At 33.8% G+C, this 13,071-nt stretch overlaps 1 protein-coding gene across 1 annotated transcript; it reads right to left on the reverse strand.

Moving 5' to 3' along the window:
* Window positions 1-8,577: 8,577 nt before the first annotated feature.
* Window positions 8,578-10,437, reverse strand: LOC141705624 (uncharacterized). Its single transcript, XM_074508519.1, has 3 exons — window positions 10,104-10,437; window positions 9,206-9,439; window positions 8,578-8,930 (listed from the first exon to the last, which is right to left on the reverse strand). Exons 1-3 carry the CDS (start codon window positions 10,435-10,437, stop codon window positions 8,578-8,580), a joined length of 921 nt encoding a protein of 306 aa, XP_074364620.1.
* Window positions 10,438-13,071: the final 2,634 nt, after the last annotated feature.

A 13,071-nucleotide genomic window follows, 5' to 3' on the forward strand; every position in this document is an offset into this window, starting at 1 on the left:
GACTTTAGAGACACTACCAATGCTTCTTTCTAGATCTATATCAGCATTTCTATTTGCAACACCGCAATGTTGTTTCAAGGCATGCCTTCTTCGAGTATTCTTTAAATTGTAACATTGAAAGAAATTTATGTGTGTGTAGTCCATCGGTTCATTTAGAATAGACTTTCTTCTACCTTATTAGCTTATTTTTCACGAAAGCTACTCGCATATGCTATTTAGTATCTGTAGTATATTCTATTTATTATCTGCAGTATATGTTACTTATGATCTACAGATCTGGAGGAGAGATAGTGAACTACCTAAATGTGTCTACAGATCTTTTTTGTTAAAGCATAGACTAAAATATATGGAAATACGCTATATGTTAAGGCTATTGTGGGAGACTTTTGAAACATTTTAGGAGTATAACCTTCAAGACCAATTTTTATCAAATTGAAATAGAAACCTAATAGAGATTGATATAGTTATCAGGAGGAATGCTGGAGATGAGGAATGGAGAATCATCTGCAAATAAATTTTTATGGCTTGCGGAGAGCAATTGTGAATGGCCATAGGGACGTGGTCTTGGATACTAACAACCAAGGCCTACTGGATAGTAAAAAATTATCAACATACCTAGGTTGTTGCGACAGGCTCTGTAGTGTGACTAGGCTTAGTGGGAAATTTCCAGGCTGGAGTGATGACCTAAAATAATATTTTTCATTGATATGATCAGAACTGTTTGGCCGCTCTACGTCTACTTCAGTAAGTACCTTTTCAAGCTCATTCATGGAGTTCTTTAACAATGAAATAGATCCTTCTCAAGTTAACAATACATTTTAAGGTGGATTAGTTCTTTAGTCGTCAAATAGAAATCTTCAAATTTGGTTTTTGGAATCTAGGGCCTTAAATTTAATTTTGGCTTTAGGCCTGTAACTGAGAAACAGGCACTATATCTTATATTTTTGAAGATGATCCGCTTTATCTTATTTCTTTGATACTCACGATATCTGACGTTAAAAGATCCTATCAGACATACAAATTCGCAAGTTACAACAGGGAGTTGCATTCATTGTCGAAGAAAAATCAGGATGTCTTGAAGTATTAAATTTGTTTTGTAGCAAAACCAACCTTCTGGGAAGACTTGTGTTAGATATATTTATGATGTCATAACTAATCTGATGTGTTTAGTTTCAGATCTTAATATCAGGACTTACTGGAAATCAGAACTTAATGAAGTCAGAACTTAATATCAGAACTTAAGGCCGTCGAGATTTATATCAGGACTTAAGTGCGGGTACTTCAGATAAGGAATGCAGCTGATTTACAGGAGAGGATCTGGACTAAAACAATAGAAGATATGCATGAAGAGTTCGACAGCTAGAAGACTTGTAGAAGATAATATCTGATTGATATATTTTACGAGACATAATTATATTCCATATCAAATTGAAGATATCTTGTAACTGTATATTATATAAACACAGCTTATGGTTTACACTATATGTGTTATCATTCACGAGAAAAAGATTATTCATTGTAACCCTAGCAGCTCTTAGTGATATTGTTCATCACTGAGAGAGAACAACTGTTCTATTGTAACAGAGTTTATTATATTGAATATACTTGATTACTGGTACATACTTGTGTTGATAAATCGATTTGATTGTATAAACACTATATTCAACCCCCTCCTATATTGTTGTGTGACCTAACAAGTGATATCAGAGCTACTCTGCTGATATACAAACGGTAAGATCCAGTTTACAATCACGTCTGAAGAAACACAAACTCCAACCAAGCCCACCAAATCTCAAGAAACTCAAAACAATCAAACCCACATTCGATATTAAACTATTAGGGTTCCCATACTGAGAGCATCTGAGTATCCTATATGGAAAGTGAAGATGGCTATGTTTCTGGAAGCCACAGATCCAGAATACCTTGATAGAATTTATGATGGACCACATAAGCCTACCAAGCTCTCTGTTGTAGTTGCTTATCAACCAGCAAAGGTCATACCAAAGGAGAAAGGTGATTACACAGCTAAAGACATCTCATCTATTGCCAATGATGCAAGGGTAAGGCATTTGCTGCATAGTACAATTGACAATGTCATGTCAAACAGGGTAATTGGATGCAAGACTGCAAAGGAGATATGGGATGCTTTGGAGACAAGATGTCAGGGAACTGATGCCATCAAAAAGAACAGGAAGACAATACTCACTCAGGAGTATGAGCACTTTGACTCAAAATCTGATGTGTCATTAACCGATTTATATGACAGATTTGCCAAACTCTTGAATGCTCTGTCACTGGTGGACAAGGAATATGATCTTGAAGATTCAAATCTAAAATTCCTTTTGGCTCTTCTTGAGAATTGGGATTTGAAGTCTACTACCATAAGAGACAACTATGACCTTACTGAAACTACTCTTGATGAAATTTATGGTATGCTCAAGACTCATGAACTTAATATGGACCAAAGGAGCAAAAGGCATGGAAGAAAGTCAAAGACATTTGCTCTTAAAGCTGAGGATAAAGCTCCTAAGGTGGTTGTCTCAAAAAGGGGCAACGGAAAGGCTCTCATCATAAAGTTTGATTCAGAATCATCAAATTCTGATGATGATGATTCAGAAACTGAAAGTTTATCTGAAGTGGATGTTGATGCAGAGATGATGCAGCTGTGTGCTCTTATGATGAAGGGTATCACAAAGATAGCCTACAAAAAATTTAGAAAGGGCAAGAAGTTTTCCAGGAAAGGTGGAAGTTCTGAAAAGAAAGGGTTCAGAAAGTCTGAAGGCAAAGGAGGAAAGTCTGACAGAGGAGACAACTCAAATGTCAAATGCTACAATTGTGGTGAAAGAGGTCACATCTCTCCTGACTGCAAGAAAGGAAAAAGTGATAAAGGCCAGGCACTTATCACAAAGAACAAAAACTGGGCATACACTTCAGATTCTGAAGAAGAGGTGTACTATGCCTTGATGGCAAATGCTGAAATGGTGAGAGATGGAGTCACCGGAATTTTTTCCGGGTGGTAGGCGGCGGTTGCACGGTTGATGGGTGGGGTGGTTCTCTTTTTTTTTGCAACATTTTATGCTAAAATCGACCGATTTTGATGTAATTTATTCAGGGGCGGGAGATTCAAATTTTCACAAAATTTTGAACTTCAAATTTTAAATTTTATAAAAGCGACCAATGATTCAGTCGATTTTATATAAATTCTACCGTAAAACTTAAAATCCACCCTCTTAAAAGCCACCAACATGCTTCGGTCGATTTTATACTAAATTCCACATAATATGGTCGATTATAGCTAAATTCCAACGATATTTGATGGTGGATTTTAGTAATTTTTCTTGTAGTGCAATATGCAAACTGATCTCTAGCAATACATCCATATACGTTTTAATATGCAAACTCATCTCTAGCAATATACCCATATACGTCTTAATTTACTATTGACACAATTTTTTCGTTAATCTAATTCACACATGAAATGTGGATCTATTAATGTTGGAGGAAATTTGGTCTAAGAAATCTACAATTTACTAATTCTATATAGAAATTAATTCTTCTTAATTAGATATATTAATTTGTAATGAAATATAGCATGATATATAAATCATCAAATTTTAGACAATTGCGATGCTCTAAAATTTGTCATAATAATGCTAAGACATTCAAATTTAATTGTATTACAACATGAATATATTCTCCCCCATGATCAGAGGGGGTATTAAATTACTAAGGTTTCTGCAAATCAGAAATATACTTAGCCTCCACATGATCTATACTATTCCAGAGGCATGCACATGATCTAGACTAACTAAGGCATAAACCAAAACATCCTGGACTGCAAAGATACAGATATTTGATACAAAACAATATACGATTAAAATCATCAAACTCTCATAGTCATCTCATTATCCAAAGTACAAACAGGCTTTAGCACACGAGTTGACAAGTTTAAGAAAACCTTCAGGAGCATAGCTAGCCCACTCAAACGGCATCTTCAAGGATCTCCATAGCCATGCTACTTAGCAGCCGTAGACCTTTGGCAAAAACATGAAAATTTCTAAATTAATACTTGTCAATTGACAAAATCAAGGGTTACATATATAAATTTTGCATTACAAATTTTTTTGTAATAAGATTGAGTTAGTGAATTTTCAATAATTTTAACTTATGATTCAAAATGAATGTTTTAATAATTTTACTTATGAGACAGATTTTTTTAATTAAATGAACCCAAATAGATAATTTTGAAATATAATTATTTTCATTCATGAATTTTAAATTAGAATAACATTTAAAACATATATTTAAAAACTAAAGTTAATAAAAAGTGAAAAATCAAAATAAGTTAAGAAAAAATACATCGCTAGTAAAATTCAATTTATCAGCTTATAAATTATAAATTCAACTTATAATTTGGTTCGACAAACACTCGTCAATAAACTGTTACGCGCTTATAAGTAAGTGGTGTTTGGCCCAAACATGCCTAATAAGATTTTGAAAAGTCATATGATCACTTAGTATTCTTGAACTATATCTCAAAAAGATAAAGATTTTGCTTGGGGCTTGATAACAATATTTAATATGCTTAAAAACATGATTAGAATGAAGGAAAAATGAAAGTTTATGGGAATGAAATGAAGGAAGATAAAGCTTGTGAATTGATGCACATATAATCAAAATAGATGTATAATATATATACTTTTAGCTTGGAGAGGTAATTAAATCTGAAAGTTTACTCCTACAGGGAAAGAAGTAATCTAATTATGTTAATGTCTATCTTTAAGCCCTAATAGAAATTTAAACTTAAGAAAGAAAGGAAATGAATATCAATTGATGGAAAATATCATTGTCCAACAAGAGATGCAAGGAAAAACCTAAGCCACGTGTAACAGAAGCTGGAAACAGTACACATATCTATGATGAAAGGACTACTATACAGCTCAGCCTTAAATATACTTTTTATGCAATGATTTTGTAAAATACCCCCAGTTAAAAACAAATGCAAACAGATTATAAATATGTCAAGAAGATTATTAGGAAGGTTTTGGAGGTTTTGGCAAGAGCGGAAACAATTTCTCAAGAACAGGCATGGCTCTGATATTATATTTGTTTAGGAAGTTTTGACATTAGCCGAAACACTTGCTCAAGAACAGGCATGACTCTGATATTATATTTCAGATATTGTATTTCTTGTTTTTCTTTCACAGAGAGCCAAAGCCTTACTTCTGATACGGGAATTACTTCCCATCTTAAAATTTAATTATTGTCTTTTAAACTGTTTTCCTTGTATTTTACCATATATATGTAATAACAAAATTCAAACAACATAAATTTGCATTTAAATTTCACATAGAAAGATTAAGCAGCATTACCTTCATCACTTTCGTCGTCTTCAGCCACCTTTTTCTCTCGAATAAGTTGATTCTCTTCTGCACTTGTACCACCGTCAAGATGAACAAGACTCTCAATATAAGCAACTGACTCATAGTATTGAGGCAGACCCCTAATTCTGAATTCCTCTCGTACTTCTTCCTTGACAAGATCGTACCACAAAAACTTTTCTTGGCTTGCCAAAAGTAAATGATTGCCACTCTTCGAAAATGCCAATGGCTGGTAAACTGTAGATGGTCTATTAAACGAAACTAACTTGGTCCAAGTATCCTCTTCTCTATCCCTTTGCAGTAACCATATGTCTCCCATTTCCGCCAACTCGTCATCACATTCTGGATGATAAACATAACACTGAACACAAAGAAAACCTTCCATGGACCCAATATAAATGTCAACATTGCAACTTGTATCATCATACGCAGGTAGCGCTGGTACCACTCTATATTCTTCGGTTGCAAGCTGAAAGGCAGCAATATATTTTCAGTGATTTGACTCAACAGTTTCTTCAGAACACATCCAAAACAAAGCACCATTAGCAAAAGTAGCAGGTAATCGTCCACAATTTACTGAATAAGGAAAATTCCCAATTCTTCTCCATGAATTTGATTTTAAACTATAAACATGAACTTCCTTATCATTCTGCGCACCATTAGATCGAGTAGTACGATACCACTGAACCGTCATTACAACTTTATAATCGTCATTAACATGATCGTACCCAAACCCCAGATTATTATATGTATGATTATAAAAAGAACCTTGAGGAAAATGAGGGCAAGCAGTTCATCTGACATTTTTTTAGAGTTTAATTAAGATGAAGATGAAGATGGGGAAGATTAAGAGTGAAAACAGTAGAGATCGAAATGAGTGTTTTTGAGGTAATAAGGGCAAAAAGAAATTATGTTTACCGCGGTTTGCAACAAGTGTTTTTTATTGTCGGGTAATAGCTCACAGTATCACCCAAAAAACCCAAAATATCACAAAATATGGTCATTTCTATTACTCAAAAATCAATTTTTAAAAACATTTTTAAAAAACACAATTATACATTACACTTTATGTAAATTAAAATATTAGTTTTAAAAAAATAAAAAAAATCATAAAAAGCATGTTAATGAGGCATATATATATTGTGAATGCGTTTAGTATGAACAAATGACTTGAAAATGAGAGAAAACATTACTTTTACGAAGAAGTGATAAGCAAGTGATTTTGTTAAGTTTTTCGATAATAGTAAGGATCATATTTTAATTTAATTTCTATATTTTTTTGTTTCTTTTTGTTCATTGATTTGTGAAATTAAAAATACTTTTGCAAATCACACTTATTTTGTATCTTAAAATCATTCAAATATCAATGGATAATTGATTAGAAGAGCCAATATCTATATTGGAATTACATATTTAGATAATTTCATAGAAAAATTAAATATTTATAAAATATTTATATAAAAGATTAATAAAGTAATTATCTATTTACGTAAGAAATTACATAATATAAGAAGTTTTGTTATCCCTCCTAAACAAAAAAGACATCCCTGCAGAGGGATATGTATATACTATATTAGAAGTACTAAAAGATGTTTATAATAATTCATTCTTTAAAATTTACTACTTTAAAATCCGTGCTATGCACGGTGTAGCACGGTGTTTTAGTAGCTTTAATTTTATTTTAACTCAATTATATATTATATATTAGTCTGCATGAATATTATTTATTATTTGGGTTAAACATCAATTAGATGACTCATTACGGCCAAATGACTCAAGTAGGTCATTGGTTACAAATTTGACTCATAGAATCATCAATATTAATGTTAAATTTTAACCGGGCCATTAGTGGGTGTGTTTGTGAAGAAAGTATACACCTTCTGCAGTCCTGGTTTCAGTAATATATATAGATATGTGTTTGTAATGTAAAACGAGAGAAACACAAAGTATTCAAGTTGATCTTATTCTTGCAAAAGAGTACAAGAAAGATTAAATAATATTATGAAAGAGAACACCACTTATCTAAGCTAAAAATAAGGAATTAAGTACTGAATGAATCCTAAATAAACCCTATTACTCCACATAGCCGAAACTTATTCAAAACACTCCTACAAAATCTCATGAACATTATAAACCATAACAAACCGGTAAACCACATTCAGAGGACTCAGACAAGACTTAAAACATAATAGAAGTTTTGATTAAATCCAACAAATACCCCCTTAATCTAAACTTATTTTTTCAGGTTCTTCACACCAAGAAACTGACGCATTCGCTCAAACTTGACAATTGACAATGCTTCTGTGAGCACGTATGCGCGTTGCTCTTCAATTTGTACATGCCTTATAATAATTTCGCCTCACTCCACGCATTCCCTTATAAAGTGATAACGTATATTGATATGCTTAGAGCTCCCATGAAAAACAGGATTTTTGCTAAGTCTATAGCTAATTTGTTGTCGATGCAACACCACTGGTCCAATATAACTATCAGTAACTTCACCTGGCAATTTTCTTAACCATATATATCGGCAAGCTACTGATGTAGCTTCACACGAGGATAGTGCAACACACTTCTGTTTCTACAAGACCCAAATTATCACACTCATATTTAAGTAGAATATTATCCCACTAGTGCTCCTCCTATCATCAATATGCCCGTCCAAATCACTTTCTGAGAACCCTGTTAAAATATAATTTCCACTGTCCTTTGAATAACTCAAATCATAACCTAACGTTCTTTGAATATAACACATTATTCTCCTAGCAGCATTCATGTGCATCACCGTTGGCCTTTCCATGAATCGACTAATTATTCCCACAGCATACGATATGTCCGATCGTGTATGAACAAGATAATGGAGGCCTCCCACAATGCTTTTATATTCAGTAGAATCAATAGCCGCACCACTTTTATCCTTGGTAAGCAACACCTTATGTTCCATTGGAATTTTTGTTGGGTTGCAATCTTTCATACCAGCCTTTTCTAAAACCTTATTAGCATACGATGTTTGCTTGAGCTTAACATAACATTTCTGCTGATCAACCTCTATGCCAAGATAATAAGAAAGCTTTCCCAAATCACTCATTTCAAAGTGCTTGTTCATTTATTCATTAAAGTCATGTATGACATCTCCACTTGTACCTATCACCAAAAGATCATTGACGTACACTACCACTATGAATGCTTCTTCTCCCTATCTTTTTATGTATACTGCATGTTCATAAGGACACCGTGACAAACCCATGCTTTCCAGACACTTTCTTAGCTTCAAATACCAAGCTTTAGGAGCCTGACAGAGTCCGTACAGTACTTTTGACAACTTATAAACCAAATGCTTTTGCCCTGATTTTTCAAAACCCTCAGGCCGTGACACGTAGACGTCTTCCTCTAAATCCCCGTTTAGAAATGCTGACTTGACGTCTAGATAATGAAACATCCACCCATTTTTTGGTGACAATTCCAGGAGAAGACACATTGTTTCCAAGTGAGTTACTAGTGCAAAAATCTCTTTGAAATCAACTCCATATTGTTGACCATAACCTTTTGCTATAATTCAAGCTTTGTGCTTCACTAACTCTCCTTTAGTATACCAGATTCGCGGGGATCGTTTTTTATATCTGATAACCCTAAAGAGGGAAGGCACACAGATATATAATAAACAATTATATACATGATTATATCCAAAAATCAGCATATTTCATTTAAATGTCTACAACCTCATAACAATACTCATATTGTGATCTGTTCCATAAACATTCTACTAATATCATAATTTAGCAATCATAAATTCAGAATAATACCTTATAAGTATCCTAGATCACCTATGGCTGTCAACCTGTCTTGGCTCTCCTTCCCTTCTCGCTTCCTTGCTTTGGGATATAGTTCTTTCAGTTCCCTCCAACTCTGACTGTAATTGATTGGTTCATCCACCCACATAAGCATTAGTTCATCTACAGCTTCGACTTCCTCTGTATCATCGTATATTTCACTGATTAATCTAAAGTTTCTTGGCTCACTACTTTGCCCAGAACCAGCAGAACTCCTCACACTCGAGGCTTGGGATGAAATTGATGAGCTTTAACTTGTAACAGGAGCTTGTGCCTCTGAAACTTTAATTAGTGTTGTCACTTTGTATTGTGGCTTGACTTTTTCCTTCTTCACTTATGTTAGTTTCACCAAATTCAAAACCAGAAACAGTAAATTAATTTGACTGATATGTACCTTGCTTCTCACAATGTTCCCACTCCCAGGTCTTTGTCTCTTAGAAGAAAACATCGTGGCTCACAAATACTTTTCTTGACACTGGATCAAACAATCGATAAGCTTTTGTTCTCGGATCCTTCCCGACGTTAACAACAATTTTACTACGATGTTCTGACCTAGTTGTCTAAAAACTTGCATTTTCTTGTGACATACACACCCAAACACCTTGATGTGTTCCAGATTTGGCTTTAACCCTGTCCAGACCTCGTAAGCAGGTTAATCTGACAAAGCACATATTTGGCAGCCGATTCAATATTTAAACTGAATGCCTAACTACTTCTCCTCACAAAAATGAAGCCAACTGTATAGTGTTTATTAAACTCCTCTCTATAGCAACTACTATAGGATAATGTCTCTCGACTATGCCGATTTGTTGTGGCGTATATGAAGCTGTAAACTGTCGATATATGCCAAAATTTTCATAATATGAAATAAAATTATTTGAGCAGAACTCACCTTCTCTGTTTGTGCGGAAATTTTTCACCCTTTTATCTGGATCTCTCTCAACCTGGGCTCTAAATTTTTTAAATGCATCAAAAGCCTCGTCCTTCGTCTTCAAGAAATACACCCACATAGCTCTGCTATAATCATCGACAAGTAGAAGAAAATATTTATTACCACCTGAAGTCTCTGGCAAGATTGGCCCACATAGATCTCCATGAATCAAATCCAACACTTGTTCTGCTCTGTAATTTGATTGTGCTGGAAATCTTTTCCTGGTCTGCTTCGACATCAGACATCCCGAGTATATCTCCCTGGGTTGGATAATTTTTGGCAAGCCTTCAGTCATGTTGTCTTGACACTACATTCATAGCCCGGAAATTAACATGATGAAGTCGTGAATGCCATAACCATGTTATTTCATCCATCCTGGACAGCAGGCATATTGGTTCACAGCTTTCAATGATCACTTTATACAATCTGTTCCCCGTTCTCTTAACTTTTATAAGTAATTTTCTATCTTTTTCATATACCCATAAGAACTCACAATGCATTACCACTCGATTTCCTTCTTTCTTTAGATAACTGACCAAGGCTCAAAATATTATCGCATAAGTCTGGGATATAATATACCTCTTGAAATATTCTTTCTTTACCATTTTTGCACTTAAACATGACTGAGCCTTTTCCCTTTATATTCACTGTTGAGCCATCTCCAAAGCGAATTTTTTCGGTTACTTTCTCATCCAAAAATTTTAAATTTTGATGTTTCTCATGTCATGTGATTGCTCTCTCTTTTGATTCACCATGTTTCTTCTCAGCACCAGAAACCGACCTTGGTTGTAGTTTCTCCTTACTCAATAATATCTTTTTCATTCCACACTCAATCATTAAGAGTGCAGGCTCATCGTCTTGTGTCTAAGACATGTTCACCTCCCAATGTTGTTCTTTCTCACGTTTAGGTTTTCAACACTCCGCATCATAATGACCATACACCAGACAATTGAAATATCTTATCCTACTTCTATCTCGTCCATTCCTTAGCACTTTTTTCACACGATTGTCACCACTATTATATCAATTCCTTGAGTTTGATCTCCTCAGCCAATCCTCTCTAGTAAGTAAACAGTAGTTTCCCCTCTCTAGCACTCTCAAAGAAGCTTTTTTACCATGTAGCTTTCTTCAATCACTTCACCTAATGCTTGAATGTTGGCCACCAAACTGTTTAGTTTCATATAAAACTCGTCGAGATGCTTAGTGTCTTTCATCTTCAGTGACTCAAAATCAGCTTTCAATGTTTGTACTTTTGCCTTCTTCACCTAATCAGCACCAAGGCACATAGTTTTAATGGTTTCCCATACTTCTTTGGCCGTAGTCTTTTCAGATATAGACAAAAGCATGTCCTCGGGTTTTCCTTGATAAATAGCTGCCAATGCGATCTGATCTGTTCTCCTTCCACCTTTGATTTTGAATTTTTGGGATCAATAGCTTCCCACAATGCGTGAGCCTGCATAAAAACCTTCTTTTTTGTTGCCCATGATGTGTAGTTACTTCATGCGAACATCAGATAACTTAGACCAACTCCTCCTTCTTCTATTTTGATTATCTCCGTCTTGCTTGACTCCATACTTCCCTTCCTGGGCATATACTTTGGCATACACAGACTAGACATGTGGCTCTGATACCACAACGAAGAAAGTATACACCTTCTGCAGTCCCTGGTTTCCGTAATATATATATATATATATATATATATATATATATCTTTATGTTTGTGTGTGTGCCTGTTTGCAATGTAAAATGAGAGAAAAACAAAGTATTCAAGTTGATCTTATTCTCCCAAAATAGTACAAGATATATTAAATAATATTGTGAAACAGAACACCAACTATCTAAGCTAAAAATAAGTAACTAAGTATTGAATGAATCCTAAATAAACTTCACTACACCACCTAGCTGAAACATAATCAAAACACTCTTACAAAATCTCATGAACTTTATAAACTATAACAAACTGGTATACCACATTTAGAAGACTCGGACAAGACTTAAAATATAACAGGAGTTTTGATTAAATCTAACAGTTGGCAGTGAAATCGATCCACCTGGAGCTGAGTGGGCATGATTGGTTGTAACATACAAGACTTAAAAAACTCTAAAATAAAAACATTACAAACACTTAGAAAGTGTTTTGATTCCGTACCATGGGGCATTCAATCTTTAGTGTGAATTGTAACTACACCTAAAACGAATTAGAGAAATGAAAGTTTTAGTGCACATTGAAGCTACATCTAGAAAGAATTAGAGAAATGAAAGATGATTGTGTTGTTATGCTAATCAGAGGTTGCATAGCTGAGTCACACGTTTGACCGTTAAGTAAATTGTTTGACTCTAATGGACTGATTAAATAAGCTTAGTCGAGGATTACTATATGTCAAATTTGTGGTAAGTGACCTACTCGAGTCATTTGGAGTAATGAATCACCTGGTTGATATTTAACTCTGTATTATTTTGTTTAACCCGATGTCATCATATAAATCAATAATTTATATTTTGAATATGTTTTGTTGATTTAGTAGTACAAGTTTTTCAGTCCGATCATTTATATTTATTATTTTATTTTAACCAGAAACCCATTATATGACAAAATCTCAATAATTGTATTTAATTACTTTTTTAATCTTATTTAGTCTAATTAATAGCATAATTTTATTTTATCCAAGATAAATATTATACATATTATTTTTTTTATCGTGAGTCCATATCAATAGTATAATTTTATTTTAGCCGGGATGAATAGTGTATATTATTTTGCTTTATCGCAAGACCATTTGTATTTTTATTTTTATTTTCATGTGGTTCAATAGTATAATTTTCTTAGCGCGATCGAATAATATATATTATTTTGTTGTCTGAAATCTTTATGCTGGTCAAATTTTTATATAATATTTGTTGACCGGAATTTTTATATCGACCAAAATTT

This window comes from Apium graveolens, unplaced genomic scaffold, assembly GCF_009905375.1.
Source record: "Apium graveolens cultivar Ventura unplaced genomic scaffold, ASM990537v1 ctg913, whole genome shotgun sequence".
NCBI lineage: Eukaryota > Viridiplantae > Streptophyta > Magnoliopsida > Apiales > Apiaceae > Apium > Apium graveolens.